This window comes from Cuculus canorus, chromosome 8, assembly GCF_017976375.1.
Source record: "Cuculus canorus isolate bCucCan1 chromosome 8, bCucCan1.pri, whole genome shotgun sequence".
Taxonomy (NCBI): Eukaryota; Metazoa; Chordata; class Aves; order Cuculiformes; family Cuculidae; genus Cuculus; species Cuculus canorus.
The window spans coordinates 12119001-12135952 of record NC_071408.1 but is presented as its reverse complement, the minus strand read 5'-3'; the positions used below and the strand labels follow the sequence as shown (position 1 = coordinate 12135952).

The 16952-nt window shown below is 36.9% G+C and overlaps 2 protein-coding genes across 7 annotated transcripts in view; one reads left to right on the top strand and one right to left on the bottom strand.

The window, feature by feature from the left end:
- CDC73 (cell division cycle 73) overlaps positions 1-16952 on the top strand; it is a 108235-nt gene that overhangs the window by 50658 nt on the left and 40625 nt on the right. The gene's annotated exons all lie outside the window — the stretch shown is intronic.
- On the bottom strand, positions 1139-16575 carry LOC104054728 (beta-1,3-galactosyltransferase 2). Of its 6 annotated transcripts, none has more exons than XM_054072495.1 (4): positions 15989-16575; positions 10158-11169; positions 8586-8705; positions 1139-4171 (listed from the first exon to the last, which is right to left on the bottom strand). In XM_054072495.1, the coding sequence occupies exons 2-4, from the start codon at positions 11035-11037 to the stop codon at positions 4023-4025; spliced, it is 1149 nt and encodes a 382-aa protein (XP_053928470.1). In that variant the 5' UTR covers positions 11038-11169; positions 15989-16575; the 3' UTR covers positions 1139-4022. The 6 variants fall into 6 exon arrangements, 5 of the variants coding, with proteins under 5 accessions (XP_053928470.1, XP_053928466.1, XP_053928467.1 ...); XM_054072491.1 differs by having other exon boundaries at positions 1146-4171; positions 9798-11169; XM_054072492.1 differs by having other exon boundaries at positions 1147-4070; positions 9798-11169.

The window sequence follows — 16952 nt, the reverse complement described above, 5'->3', positions numbered from 1 at the left end:
TGTTGTTTACCTACCTATGCTGCATACGGTGAATATTTTCTCTTACAATTAATTTGGTGCTAATCCTGCCTATGTATTTCCCTAGAAGTGTGGTTTTCCTTTGTTTTGCATTGTCTGTCTCTGTTTAATAGAAGCAGTTGTACTATATAACATTTACTCATGTGTCTCAATTTTAAAAGTTTAGAATAATGGACAGTAATTACAAAGTATTTCTACTGAGTTTTTTTTATATTTTTCATTTAATGTAGTTAGCAGCAGCACAGATAATTTCTCCTCCCATACTGTATATATGAAGGATGGCATGGCCTCCGACTAAGACATCCCTATTGTTGAGTCCTTACAAGTGAATTTCTCTGCTCTATCCTTACATTTTTCAGTAAATGGAGAAATTCAGGTAACATTTCTGTGCCTTGGATTAATTTTCAGTTGTTTAAGGAGGGATCATTAGTAATAAGAGGTCCTAATCAACATTTATTTATACTTACTGGTATTTTTTTAAATCCGCATTGGTACATTGGCAAACCATTGAAATGTTTCATCTAATATCATCTGATGTTACTGTTAAGAAATGATCTGGTCTGCAATACATGAGCAATTCTCTGATGCCATCTCAAGGACTTGGGCTTATTAGTAAGCTTTGAAAATGTTGTATAGAAAATTCAGAAACTGCAGTTTGGTATTTTATCAGAACCAGACAGGTTTGTGTTGTCTCTTCGGAATAGGTTCTTAAAAAAGCGATGTTTAGGGAGTTAATGGTCACTCGTTTAAAACAAAACCAATTAGAAACCAATTAGAAATTTCTCTGAAGTATCTGGGTGGAGAGAGAGATTGTTATGGGGTTTGTTTTAGAAGAATGCTTAGTTTTTCATACTGCATATTCTAGTGGGGTCACCACATCTATTTGATAACTTGAGAACAAGTTCAGCTTTGAAGATGTAGTTGTTGAAGGGAAATAGAACAGCAAAAGGAAGCTTTATTTGACAATTTTAAAACAAATTCAGGTTTTGTTGACCTCCCAAAAGCTGGGGACAAACTATAAACATCAGTTCTTCTTGGGTCTGCATTGGCCACTAAAACCAATGAAATGCTGAAGTTTTAAGTTGGCCATGGTAGGAGGCAGTAGTCTTTTTTTTTTTTTTTTTTCCCCCCCTCTGGCAACACATCTCATCGTGATCATTTCTCACCTCAATTAACTGACAAAGGCAGCGTAAAATACATTCTACAAATAGATAAAGCTAGTTTTGCCCAATAGTCTGTGTCCCAGGAAAAAAAAGAAAATTATCCAGCATGTTGCACTGTATATCTGGATATCATAAATGGTGTGAGGGCCAGCTATTCAGCCTTATGGCATGGCTGAATCAGCCCATATTTTCAAAGCATAAGTACTGTCCAACTCTGCAATTTATGTTAACATAAAGCTGGATCGTAGTTGTAAAGGCTGAAATGACTGTACCAGTGAGTATTTTATTTTCAGCACTTTACACTTTGCTGTATCCTAGCATGAATATTATGGCACGTACTGATCTGCAGTTCACTTGTATGTCGTAGTGGGAAAGGAAAGGCACTCTAGGATTCATCTGTTATATGAGTAAATCAAGTAAATTATGAATCCAAGTATTATACCAGTACTCAAAAGTTGAAGAGAATATTGTGATAAGGAATGGGGGAAATAACCTCTTTATTCCAGGTAAAATCATTTACAATTATAATTTTTTAATACAAGATTCATAGATATTTGTCTGACAGAACTGGAAGGTAAAGTATTAGTATTTGCCTGATTGTCATAAGTTGTCTTACCTTTTGAAGCACTGTGGAAGTACTGCTCAATTTATGAAATGTGTGCAGAAGTTGTTAGAGAAAGTATGTTTACATGTGTGAGAAATTCTTTGATGAATAGGAGGAAGGGTCGGGAAGACATGTAATTGTGTACTTTATTCTAGTTTTTCCATTCTGCTCTGCTAGCGTGAAATTTGGGCAATAAATCATTCCAACTGTTTAACTTCTACTAGTAGAAAATGAGGAAATGGTGGAAGAGAAAAAAAAATCAAAATGGTTGAGGGACTTGGTGCAGTTTTCAATGAATATAGCAGCATTGTATTTCACTTGGGCTTCAGACCTCCAAATTATTGGCAGAATGTTGGCAAATTATTGGCTGTCATTGGTTTATTAGCATTAATTAAAGCTGGATATCTGAAGTTGTTTACTGCCTCTGTTTCTCAGCTGAATTTTGGTTAGAATGAATATACTTTTGCTGGATCTTTTCTACTTTTTTTTTTTGCTGGAACTTTCCTACTTTTACAAAGGGGATAATTGACAGCTGGATAGTACATGGTAGTAACTATTTCTTTTAAATCTCGATAAATTATAATTTTGGTAAAGTAGAAGATTTGTGATTATCTGTCATTCTTCCTCTAATTATATTTTTTTCCAATTTTGAGAATTCAGGGAAAAGATTAGCTTTTTTTAAGTAATGTGGTTAACTTTCAAAACAGATAAACCATCTCAAAACCGGTGAAATCATAGAGGTAATCTGCTGCATCACCTTTTTAAAATAATTTCAGATTTGAAAGACAAGAATTTCTCATTACATTAATAGGGGCGCTACTGAAAATACTTTTCTGCTGAAAAAACATTTTTATAGGAACAATGTGGGTTTTGTGGGTTTGTTGGTTCTTGGGTTTCCCCCCTTTTGGTATGCCTCGGTGTGCTTAGGGCATAAATTTTTTTTTTTTTGAGAAACAGATGTGTTAGTTGTCTATGTAGGTATGTATTTGATATTTACTTTTTATTTTAGAGTCTTCAGTAACAATAAGAGTATCTCTGAATTTTAATCTTGTTTCTTTAAATTATTGGCACATAAAAATGTTACCCTATTCTACATTTCTTTAAAAAGTCAATAAAGTACAATACTTTAAATTATTCATAGATGATGCAATGGGAAATAGTTTATTCTTTGAATCAGAAGGGTGGAAATTGAGTTGAACTTTTATGTCTACAAAAATCAATGCCTATGTGGACCTTGGAGGAATGCCTGTAAAAAGACTGGCATTTGCATTAAGTGCAATGCTGCATTTTTTGTCTGAGTCACAGATGGTGTTTTCCAGTGTTTAATTTTTCTTACATCAACTTGCATCAACCTATATGTTATGACACAAGAGGCTTAAATTATGGTGTAGCTGTGGGGTTTTTTATATACCAATTTTACATTTCTTTTGGAAGTGATGACGGTGACATAGAAATCCTGAATGAAACTTAGGATATATCCCTTATTCTCAAAATGCTTCTTAGACCTCTGTTTGGATGCAAGATGTGTTACATATTTAGTAAAGGCAGTCAACAAGGTTTTTGTTTTCCTTGGTGACTTGTTTGGCATTTTATTAACAAAGGATTTCTCGTGGCAGTTAGTTTTTCTTGGTTTTAACTTTGAGTGAGATATGGGAACACTTGATCTTTCCACAAGAAAAGGTGTGGTGGGGGCAAGGTTTTTCAAAGAGGGAGAGAGGGCATGTTTTTATGATGGCATGGATGTTTTTGATTTATTTTTTTTTATTTAATGCAAAACTTCAAAAAGTGCTAACAGAGCTGGGAATACTTACTTATTGAGAACTCTTATTTGAAGAGATTAATCTCTTGCAGCAAGTATGGCTATTTCCCCTGTAGTCTGATTTTGGTCATCTTGAGAAATTTCAAACCTTTAAGGGTTTCACGCTGTTCTCAGTTTCTTCATCTTTTCCAGCTGAATTAATTGCAAGACAATATAAAAGCTGGTATCCTTAAGATGTTACGATGAGAAACATGTTTCACCCACTTCTCTTTCTAATGAGGTAAGGAGAAAGAGACTCCTCCATTATGCCCACACTGAGCATCTGGGAGATCAGAGTGAGTGGTTCACCCAATATTCGTATTAAACAGTTGAAATGCCAATTAATATTAGATAAGGTTAAATGGGCTACAATGAGGTGAATGCACTTGTTCGGATGCACCTTTCCTCAGAGGCTTGCTTGTATGTTCTTCGGTACGCTTTATCCTCCAGTGAGGCAACTTGCAGAGTTTTCTTGTTTTCTTATTCTCTTATTAAAAAAAAAAAGTATATTGGTGTTATAAACTGATAAAAGTTGTAGAAAAACGGCAGTTTTCTCCTCTTCCTCCTCCTTTCTCGGGCAAATGATACCTGGAAGATAATCAGTAGCAGTTCAATTCACTCCACAGAAAATGTCTTCTTCCTAGACAAATGAAAGCCCTCTGAGAAAAATTGCATCCAGGATTTTAGCAGTCTTGACTTCTCCACCCTGGACACCAACTGTGCACAACTTGAGCATTCAAATGGAAACCTTTGAGACTGCATAAAGTTTTAAGCCACAAACGTTCCCTGTGCTGGACAGACATTTTTGAAAGTACTACTGCAAGGTTACTGTCTCGGTCAGAATGTTTTGACCACAGGCATCATCTTGAGAACAAAGGTTCGTACCCTGTGGTTGGAGTTATACAACCAGCTATCTCGTGAACCAAAATGCATCATTAGTATCATCCAGTTAGTGTTATCCTGAAAACTGTCAAATTTAAATGCGTAAGAGAGCTCTTGTAACTGTTACCATGGTAATATCAGAACAGCAACGTGCTAGTTTTCATCTATATCCCATGTTCAGCTAAATTCCTTTGCAGTCATTTAACTGTGAAAGGAAGGTATCATGTTGTACTAGAATAGGTTTCTTTTGAGTTAACCTGGGGCAAGTGAAGACTGGAATTAACTCTTTCTTTGGAAATGAAATGTAAATCCTAGAGATGAGTTGATCCAGTTTGCTTTGCTTTTGGTTTGACTGTGCGCTGACAGTTCTATATGTAAAATGCTCTCTATGGAGTTACTGACCTGCTGGTCATGCTGTCCAGTGAGGTCTTATAAGTACTTTAATTCAGGCCATAGTAAAAGGTATGCACTGTGGTCTCAAACTAAAAAAAATTGTTAGAGGAATGGACTTACTGCTTCGCTTCTCGTTTCCTCCAGAAAAGGAAGTGCAAACACTACTAGAAATTCAGGTACTGCTCTCTAATTCGGGCTCACTTTTAATGATTTCCCTTATCACTGAGCCTGGGATGTTGATCAGCTGCTGCGTTTCTAGTTCATTCTTCTGTTTTCTGAAATTCAAGACTTTTTAAACTGACCATCTGTATGAAGTTGTTCTCTGCAGCCCTCCCCCAGGCTCCTGCCCTGGAAAGCCTTTGACTTCACTTACGCTGGGTACAAATTCAAGTGCCTTTGTACGTGGGTACAAAAAAAAGCCACTGTTCTCTCCTTTCTGACCTACATTTGCAGAGTGCAGCATTCCTGCCTCCTTACTTCCCCCCCCATGCTTCCCCTGCAGAGACTTGCAAAGCTGAGCTGGAAGAGGGAGGTGGGACTGGGTGAGGCAGAGATGTGGTCTGTTGTAATAACAGCAAATGCCATCTCTGTTAGCTGTGATCAGCAGTTTGAAATTGTGGTCAGCAAGGGTGAAGACTGTGTGCCACCCAAATTTCTTGCTGGCTTGGAAGAACAATCTGAAATGAAAATGACAATAATACTCTTAAAACTTGATAGGTGCAGTTATCATAATGTAAATAAATCATTGTCCAATATTTATTTGTGTATTTGACAGCATAAAATAGGGATTGAGGAATGGGTTTTAAAATTGGAAAAATATGTAAACAACTGTTGATGCTTTTGCAAATCAGTTGCAAATCTGTGCTAGCTAATAGCACAGATGTAAGAAGTACTAGTTTCTATATTAGCATCTTCCTTGTCCCTTTTATCTCCTTCTAGGAAGTTTTCACATGTGGCAATGAGTATTCACTCAAGAGATAAGATTTTCTTACACTGTTGGATTATATATGTACTTTAGATTGAAGTATTGTGTTAACATGTCAGGAAAATTAGTAGGGATGGGAGGACAGTCTAAAGAAATGGCTTCTAGGTGCTTCCCTTCCCTCCACTGCCTGATTTAGCATGGATTTTGAGAAAGCTAATGCATGTCTTAACATGTTAATATATTAAAAAAAATATTTTGTAAATCTGGAATGACACTTTTTATATTACTGCATTGCAAAGAAAAATTTTAAATTACTATTCTAATAAGGTTAACCTGAAAGCCAGTCAGTCTTATCTCTTCTAGAGCACTGCCAAAATATAATTTTAAATTTGTAGGACATAAAAATAATTTCTGAACTTTAAATGAAGATCTTAATGGATGCTGAATTTTCCCTTGGATCAATCACTGAGGCTTGGAAGTACCTCTACATGTAATTTTTTTTTTTCAGACTAAAACAGGTCGTGAACTTTACCTGTGAAAAATCTGTTAGTGGCTGCAGATAGGATCAGTTATATCCTGTAGTTATGCATTTTCCATACACAGACCTACTGATGTGTGATCTGCAAATAACCACATCACTAATTGAATTATAGATGTGAAAAGAACAGTTCTGTTCATTAAAAAGAATTTTTTGTGGGACCTTATTTTGGTCATGTAGTATCAATGGTCAAATCTTTATTTAGTTGGAAGTTAAATAAATAGGGGAAAAAGATGGAATTCTGATTTCTGCTACTGTGCTCCAGTTTCCTAATGTTTGTCATTACTATAATGATGTTGCAGGTGACATTTCATTTTTTTCTTAAAAGTTTTGAGTCTCTGTGACTTTTTGTACTTGTTTGCAACCTGAAGCAGACACGCAAAGAAGTAAAAACATTTTAAGCAAATATTATATAAACTTCTATACCACAGTAAGTAACCTGGTTATGCTTTTTTTTTTTTTTGCACTGCAGACGTATTAGACATTTAGATACAAGTTTGTATCATATTGCTAATGAAAATGCATTTTTTTGTCTTGCTTTACAGGGAAAGGAAGTGAGAGAACTTGCCTAACATTTTAATGATGTAAATAATTATTGCACTATTTTTAACATGATCTGATTTTGTACTTTATTAGAGCGAGCAAATAGCTTAAGCTAGAATACAGTAAAACATTCAGGGAATGGAATGTAGAGCTTTAATTCTGTAACTGCATATTTCATCATACAGTTTGTTCCTCCTGTTTCTGAAAGCTTTGTAATGAACTGTGCAAGAAAATAGTACTTGGATAAAAACAATTTCAGTAGCCTTTGACCGTTTTGATGGTTTAAATATTTATAAAGTAGTTTCATTTATACCAAAACATTAATGCAAATTCTAAAAAAATGTTAGACCCTTCAGAGGGCATTAAAAATAGCTTTTTATTTAACTTCTTATACTCCTCAATAGTATTTTACCTAGGAAGAAGTTTCACATACTGAACTTGTAGGCGTCATTCTGCCAAGCTCAGACAGATCAGCATCATATATGCACTCCAAAGTGGAGTACCCAGGAGTTTGTTTGGCTGCCAAACTTTATGATTCAAGTGCCAAACTATTTAAGGTTTAGTTATTAACTTCTTGGACCATACCCAGAAGCCAGTAACAGCATTTTGAACTAGCCAGGATTGGTAAAATCCAAGTGGACTGTGTTCTTGGCGAGCATTACTTTGAGAGAGGCCACTTACAGGATTGTACAGCTTCCAAAACCGAATACGCTTGAGTAGCATCTGGCTTTCAACACTCGCTCTGGTTGTCTACAACTTGCACTATTGTGTAAAGCTTGCATATACCTAACTTAAGCCTGGTGGCTTTCAGCTGGGATATTAACTGTGGCCTATGTTAGCTGGAAGGAAGCAGACAGATGAGTGTGAGGAAAACTGGGTGTGTGAAAGAACACTCCCAAAGACTCTTTCTAGCATAGCTTGCATCTCTGTGTCACATGAATACCAGTGATCATCATAGAAACTGAATTGATGCACTTTCAATCTAGTTGGAGAAATCACTTCTGCAGAGAGCTGCTATTCTTATATGCATTTACTTTCCCTAGAAATGGCCATTTCTGAAATTTGAGATGTCTTGGAAATGCACAAACATATAATTATCATACCTCAAATACAGCAGATTACAAAATTTAGTGGAGGATCACCAAAAAATGGTGACAAGCAAATTCCTGCACCTTCAATAGGAACTCCTAGGATTTTTCAGAATGCGGGTCCAGTGCAAAATAAAGTCTGTTCATGTGTGTAAGTTCCTGCACGCAGACAGTCTTTGGGCTTCTGAGAGTGCTCTGTATTATGATTTGTCTTTTTATTACAAAGAAAAAACCTACTGTCATCTCTGTATTTTGCCTGGTCTGAAAAGGGGGCTCTCGGAATTAGAGAACACTAGAAAAGTGAAGTAATGCGGAAGCTAAAAATTTGTTTCTTCCTGAGAAGCTTTTCCATAGAAAGTGAAGTCTGAAGACCATAAATATAATCAAATTTATTAAATAATAAAAGTACATCAAATATTTTTTTTACCCAATGAAAAAGTCCCGGTCAAACAGAAAACTGATGGCAGTTCCATCATTTGCTGCTAAATTGGAGGTGGGTATTGTTTACCCTGGCACTGTGACAAACAGTAATAACCTGAATCTGATACAACTCTGCTGTAACTCTGTTGGAAAATAAGCTTTAAAAGTTCTGTTTGTTAGAAAACTGGAAACCTGTAAATAGATTTAACCTACCTCTCAATTTATTTTCAGTGGTACGCATTGTGGCTTCAATTTTTAAAATTGCTTGGGTTATGTTCTCGCCCATATTGCTGTCTGGAACTCTCAATCTTGTTATGACCCGGTCGTCTCCACCTATGAAGGAAGGCGTGCAGCTTAATTTCCTCTAGCAGGCTTGTTTTTCATTAGACTTATCCTTTGGTTTTGGTAGGCAGAAAAGAGCAAAATCAACTGAGACTTGGTTGGTTTTCTCCCTCTTTCCACCAAACGAAATGAGTTTTTTAAACTACAGTGAAAGATTTGAAGTTCCATTTTTTTCATTTCTGGTCAGCCTTTGAAGTGTGTAAGGAAATTAACAGCAGATTCTCTGAATTTGCACAAAGATGAGAATATGAATGTTACTTGGCACCAGATTTTAGGATCTCACCCTATGACTTCTAGAAAATTAAGTAACTTTCAGTCAGCTTTTTGAGGAGGATCTAGTTGAATCTACAGTTGAATCTAGAACACTGCTTACATTTCCAAAGGTGGTGTACAAAGTGTCGGTTTTTCGAACTCTTGTCATTTATCCCTCCTTCCTAACCAAAGTGACCTACTTCAAGAGAGTCCTTTCTATAGTGTTTTAGGGTTCAACGATAGTGTCCTACTGAATTGTGAATGTGACTTTCCTAAATGTATTGTACACTAAAGAGGCATATAATAATGTTAGTGTGGTACTTGAAGGTAAAACTGATCTGCCTTTTGTGCATTTCCTTAGTTTTTCATTTTTCATTTTATAGCAATACTAGATTACAAGAAGCCATTACATTAAAGAGAACTACAGCTATGAATGCATTTTTGAAAATAAAATTTTAGTGTGGAAGATATGCTCAATTATATTTTATTGGCACGTAATCAGCACTTAATTGTACCACCGAAGTGTGCATGCTCATTATTGCACATTAACACAAAATTCCTTATTTACTGTCTTCTTTTTTCCTCAAATCTGCTGGGAGAACCTTTTGGTTATAGTTTCATAATATTAGTGTTATCAAGAACTATACTTTTTTAACTTAAAAAAATAATTTTCAGACTCCACTATGTGATGGGGATCAACTAAAGGCTGTCCCATTAAGCTCATCCATTTTCACTGTACATGCGTTCAGCTGTATTTACAAATTGCACATGGGGTACATTTGACAGAGGGAGCAGTGTCCTTCTAGTGCAATTTACGGTGGCGATACCTGCCTGCTTTTTCTTTTGCTGCATTGGCACAGGCATTGTGCTTATTTTGTTGTAAGTGGTTCCAGTATTTGATCAGTTCACTAGGTTGGAACTGATGGGAGGTAATTAGGTGGCTATATTTACAGCTGGAATAAGAAACTCGCCAGTGATTGAAGACAAACTCATTGGGTGGAGGCATAGGGTCAATTCGCAACTTGGCAAGACAGATCCCCACATATACATCCTCCAAATGTAAACGTCTGATGCTTAAGGAGACTTTAAAGATTTTTTCTGCTAAATCTCCAGAAAAAACATAACCAGTTCCAGAGCAGAATACAGGGTAACGTTCACTTGGATACAAATCAGGTGGCATAAACCACTTACTATCTTTGTTCCTATTAGGTGCGTAACCTCTCATTAAATAACCTGTGAAATAATTGTGCCTTGGAGGAAGTTCTGGTTTCAGAAGCTTGTGTATCAAATATTCAGTATTGACGAACATGTCACTGTCAGTTTTCATAACGTATGGAACACGTGGACAATAAGATGCAACCCAGTTCATGCCCATCAGAGTTTTAATGGTTAAATTATAGTAGGTGTCTAAGTATTCTTGTTGAATGATGTCATGGTACTGTCTACTTTCCTCTAGAATGGTACGCTGGAGGTATTCATTCATCGTGATGCCTAAACCCAGCAAAAAAATACGAACTATGTGGATGCCAGGTGTCAGGCTTTCATTACCCCAGGTTTGTCGAATAGCTTGTCTAGCTTCCATCTGGCCTGGCTCTGCAGCTATGAGCAATATTAGAAAAGGGTTTTTCTCTTGGCATTTCCCAGGCTCGTTGATGATGTATTTGAAATGATACGAAGTTGGATGCCTGGTACCTTTTTCGTTGTAAATACTTCCATTGGCACTGAGTGTGTTTTCCAAACCAGTTACTCCTTGCAGTGACAGATCCGTGTTGTTTGAGTTGGTCACTGTTTGAGGCCTGAGTGTGTGAGGTACAGTGTCTTTCCATAAGTTCCTTAAAGAGCTGTGGTTTGTCTCACTTTTTGTAGCTCTAAATCCTCGTATAGTGTAAGCTATAGGGCTTTCTCTGAATCCGGCCCTGCTTGGCAGCCAGTCGTGATGATTGAAGAATAGAAACATAGCAAAAAGAAATACGAGAGAGATCAGGCCAATAAGATGGGTGCGGAACAGAGACCTCTTGGTATTCCAGGTCATTTTTGCAAAGCAGCAGTGCCGTCTTCTCCACTGAAGCATGTTGTAAGAATCCAGTGATGGAATATGAGACAATGGCCAAGCAAAATGCTTTTCCAATTGGTTTTGAATCCCCTGCTATTCTTTGGTACTCATTTTCTTTTGTTCATGTTGAGTAATTGCAAGTGGCTCACTCTGCAAAGATTTAAAGAAAAGAGAGTCAGGAATCTTTAATTTTACGTGCTTGTAATATAAAAGGTTACAATGAGAAGGTAGATATCAACATAAAGTCGAATGCATTTTTTTTAAGAAAAAAGAACAGCCCATGTTAATATAAACAAGGTTTGATTTATTATTTATTTATTTTATTATTTATTTATTAAAATCCAGCCTTGTTTAATTATTAAAGTTCACCTGATTTCCTAGCTTTTACAAATGCGTTTTTCATGATACAAGTTTTGACAAACATCCTGAGTACCAAAGACAAAAAGAAAAAAAATCGATCATGCTAGCAGAAATATGAAGTACATGTAAATAGCTTCATGTACACCGACTGAAATCGTTCTACAGTGTTTTAAGGACTGAATGGAAACGCCTTGATACCAGATGGAAGGTTTATTGGCATTAATTAAAATTGATTTGACATGCAGAGGCTATTACAGCTCACAGTTTAAAAACCTTTTTTGTAAAATGGTCATGTATTGGTGGTGGGACAGACGGCGCAAGGTTGATTATGGCAGAGTTGCGTTAGTCACAGTACACTGCTTGGCATGTTTCCACCAGCCCCAACTGTGTGCAGAAAGTCAATGAGAAGATGCACCTGTCAAAATTAATTTTCAGGGTCCAGTAACCTCACTACACAGATCTCAGATGCAGGATAAGCACTTGCGATCACCTTTCAGGCACCTTTAACCTTCTACTCCACAGTGAAGGAAAAGATTGAACAGAATGCTTGGCTGTTGTGTCAGGCTCAGATGCAGTTGATGTAAACTTAAGCTGTTCATTTTTGCTAGACCGAGATCTTGGATTGGTGTTTAGATTAACTGGAAGTAAAACTGCACAGCACTAAGTTTCTGGCAAACCATCGGATGAACATGATATATATTTATTTTTTCCTCTATAAATTTATACGTAACTACTGTACTTCTGGTATCAAACAGAAATTTCAAGTATTGTTACCAGCAGCTGTGACTGTAGGAAAAAGTGCCAAAGTAGCCTGCGCTTCATTTTCTCTTCATTTTTTTTTCATATTCAAGAGCAAAGTCAATATGGCAGCTTCATGATGCTGCATATTAAAAGCTGATCACATCATCTCGTAAATGAACCTTTTGCTGCACAGTAGCAATTCATTTGTGATTTTCAATTTGCTCTAATTTATTTCTGGGCCCTACGGTTTTGAAAAGGATGGCAGTTGAACAAGGACCCATAGAAAATGCTATTTCTAATATAAATGTGTAATTTATTAATTGCTTTGCTATCTCCTAAAACCAATATTTGGATTAATTTCTGCATTTAAAAAACTAAGTGACATGTTACTACAGGATTTTACATTGTAAAGAAGTAATTTAGTATGAGATTGCAGTTGAATAATATAGCATTAAATTGTATGTGTTGCAACATTCGGCTTGCCTACTTCATGTAAGGGAAAATTTGTATTTCAGAAAGGTAGGGAGAGACCTATAGCTGAGCTTTATTTTAATTACAGTATGTCAGTTTATTTATAAACAAAATAACATGTATGCAGAAGATGCCTCATTCACAATGTTTGGGGGCAAGCAGTATTGCAGAGCAGAACTGGCTCACTGGCGAACCTCCACTAGGAGGAGCAAGTAAGTGGAGATTGGAACTGTGCTTTGTGGTGGCGTAAACTGATCCACAAAGGCTACACTGCTTCTTGATTCTGTTTGTGAAACAGCAAAATATTTGCCTAGTGATCTATTAAGCTCTTCACTGTCACTGTGCTGTTACACAGCATTTTTGTCCTCAAGCCCACTGGAAGTATTTCTGATGCTGTGTTTTTGTAACTGCTTGGGACTGATGCCCCAGATCAGAGATGGAGCTGTCTTTGTTAAAATTATTTTCTAGTCCACAGCAGTAAGACTTGTGTCTAAACAATGTAGCTTGAGAATTAACCTGAAATCCTACACCACTCTCTTTATGCTGCTTTAGCTCAGACATACTTATGTAAGAGAAAATAAGCCCCAAATGTGGAAGACTTGTGCTTATCTGACCACTTGCACCTGCTTTTGCATGCTTAGAAAATAAAAGCCTGCCCTCAAAACTAATATTTTTCAGTTTCTCTGCAGTGTGCAGTGTTTTAAGTGAACACGTAGCTATTTGGGAAGAATATCTCTGCAAAAGCAAACATGAATGTTACTTCAAAGGGTATGCTAGATCTCAGGGAAATTGTTAGATACCAGTTTGGAGGTAACAGTGAGAATTTTTGGTTGATTATCATTCCATTGCATGCATACACAGTTTAGGAAGAAAGTCAAAGGCATCAGAATTTCATGAATGTGGAGCACCTAGAATTCAGATTAATTTTGTCACACTGAATTGTTCTACTTCTAAAACTGCAGTCATTAGATGCAAATACTTCAGGAAATCTGCACTGCACTACTAATGTGTTTAATTTTTAATTGAGAAATGTTTTGTTATGCACCTGTTTTCATATGGCAAGAGGTGAGAGAGAGAATCTTCAGTTAAATAAATATTTGCATAAACTGAAAACTGTTTTCAGGTGCTGTCTTTCCATGATGTTCTGAGAAGGTGTCCCAGAAAAGGCAGTTGTAATGGCTGAACACCACCCCCCCCGTTTTTTTTTCTCCACACTGCATGCTAACACTGTGCACGTTAAACTAAGTTTTATAGTGAGCAATGGTTCTAGAATCATAAGAAATTTAAAAATCAAATTTTCTTGATTTTTTGACGTGGGAGTTTCCCGAATATCTTCAGTCTCTCTTTGCCTTTTCAAACGGCATTGTATGGGCAGGGGAAGGACCCACATCTGTTTCTCGGCTTCATAAAACTATTGACTGAAAAAACCCCAACTTTCTGTCTATTTTTCTTTGTAAATCAGGTGCAAAACATTTTAAAAATATACAGTGGGAATTGAGCACCTGAAATGCAGCCATACCGTTGCTCTTTTAAAAACATACTACGTGCTAGGATGCACTGTTTTAAAAATAATGTAAGCAGCTATTAATATATATTCAAACCACCATCATACACTAACATGAAAGTATTATTTTTCTCTCAGTTTTTAATTAGGGTTATAACTTTACTGCTTTTGCCCAAGTATATAAAATTTCATTTTGCAGAAGGCAAGAACCAACCACTGACAGTAGGTAAAAACCCTTAGGTATAGCAAAAGGTGTCTGTAAAATCACCTTATCCTCTGAAAGTGTGTTGTTGCGTGTGTTGAATTTTGAAGATGTGCTTTATAGTAGCTTTATTTCATTATTGGCACTTGACTGTGTAGTCACTGATGTATTATCAAGTGCCAAATATATAAACTGTGAATGCCACTTGAATTTTCATTTGTGGTCTGTGCTCTCCTGGTGTTTTGGTTCCTTGTATTTTCAGTTCTGCTCTATAATTACTGATTTGCAGATTGAAGCATTTGCCTTCCTATTCACATGTCCTGGATTTTTGTATTTTGATTAGCTGTGTGAGCAAACTCTTTAATTAGAGGGAAGAGTTCAGAAGGCAGCCTGTGTTTGTGTTCTGATAAACAGCAGTGGCATATTAGGCCTCATGTAACGTGCCTGAGTTCACTTACAAACTGCAATAATCTTTTGCACAACATAGTACTCGATGAGGTTTGATGTGCAGGCTTTTAAATGTCAGATTGAAGGTGGCACCGGTAGCTAGGCATGCTTCTCCAGGAGTATTGCCCAAGGGTAGCATTTTTTGTTTTGAAAGTTCTGAAAAGTGACTTTGCCTTCTAAATGACTTAAAAGTTATCTGAAACCAGTGACTGTTGTATGCTGCAACCTTAGGTGTGTGAACTCTTTCCAGTTGTAGTTATTTTATTGCATGTTAGTATTGCCTTGGACAAAAAACCCACATTTATATTGACATTTAATGATTTATTGTAGCTTACTGATAGATTCTGCAGATAACCACTTTCTTTCTGTGTTGTCTGAAGTTGCTATAGATTTAGATCCTGAATGTGTATTGCAAATATCTTATTTGTTTGCCACTAGTGTTGAAAGATTTAGATTTCAACAATAAATAGAAATGAATGGCAATAAGATGGAATGTCATTTTACAATCCAAGTTAAACAGTCAGTGTTTTCATATTAAACAGACATTGTGATGATGGCATAAGATAAGATATGTGCTGACCATTTTGAGCGTGTTGTGTTTGAAGGTTTCCTTTTCGGATGTCACGGGAGCCTGATGTTATTTGTGAAATGTGATGCCCGACTGCACTGCTGATGGTTTAAATCATGTCCAGTCTTTTGCATGCTCCCAGTTTATGCATGACCAATATTAGCCTGATGACATTTTGCCTGTGTTTTGGGAGGAAAAAAGCAAGTGTAATAAGGTCTGGAGGTCCTTTTAAGATAATGTAATTTGACTCTGTGATCTGTTCTGATGGCTCACTGCTCTTTGTGTGTCACATCATGGCCATTTTACCAGCACTTTAAGATTACTTCAGATAAGGATTAATTCTGACCTAGTTTGAGAGGATTTCTGACTGTTTTTTCTGTATTGGAGAGGTTTGAGTTTTTAATATCGCAGTTAAAAGCAATCATTACAGTAGCTGCATTATCCCTTTAATCCCTCCTCTCTAGCCATGCCAGCCTTATGCAGACTGTAAGCAGTGCATTTACTAGGGTAGGCTAGTGACATTGTGCTGTGGGAGAGGAAAACCTGCTAGAATTCTTTCTCCTTGCTCAGAGACGCGTTATCTCAGCGCTCTGCAAATTAGGAATGATCACTACCTGTAATGGCTAAAAAAGTAACAGACAATTGAATGAATATCGCACACAAGGATTTGACATACCTTCCTTGGTCAGGCCATTTATGATGCGAGGATTATACCCACAGAAAATAGTTTTGGCACGCCATCACTTCAGCAAAATAGATGCTATCGAACATGCGCACATCCCCCAACAGCCTGCTGCCTGCAATTGCTTTTCACAGTATCCGCTCTGTCCATCTGTCTGCTCGTTGCTGTGTTACCTTCCTTGCTGATAAGTGTTGTCCTTGTCTTGGGGCTTTTTGTTCATCCTTCAAACAAAAGAACAGTAGTGCTCGTTTCTGTTCTGATCGGGGCTGTCTGGCATTCACGGCAGATCTATTGGAGCTTTTACATCTGGTGTTTCTCTTGTCGGACAATGCGGTGCTGTGTTCTCCTCTCCTCAGTATCCATATTTCTAATGCTAATGTTAGCAGGGAGGGCTAGCGCGTAGTGGTTCAGCTGCCTTCAGTAATAGGATTTCCCTCTATTCCTTCCTTCATTGTTGCTAGGCAGTAATAGAAAGGGTTTTGAGCTGTTTTAACTGAGGATTCTGGTCTGTAAAATCCATTCCGTAGTTCTTCAGCTGCTGCACAGGCAGGCTGCAGTTTAAATGTGGGCTTTGACAGATGCTGTCTTCTGACAGAGCAGAATTTAACGTCACTGCTTGGCTGAATCCCACGTGATTGTTTGCATTCATTTTGACTAAAGGCAGCGAGAAAGCTTTACAGGCTCTTGCTCCTATTTGATAAATGATACATACTCAGTTCAAGCACGATGATAGGTGAATAGTATAAAAATTGTATGATTATTAAATGAGTGATTGAGGGATTTTTCAAATTGTTTTCACTTTTCCTTGACATTGTAACTTATGGTTCTCTAGGAGATTTTTAGTGCTAGACTTTATATTCCTGTATTCCAAAAGCTGTTCTGCAGTGTGAAGGAATTACAAACATTTAAATACTGAAGCTTAAATTAACCCATTTGGCTCTCTAAATATAAATCTTCT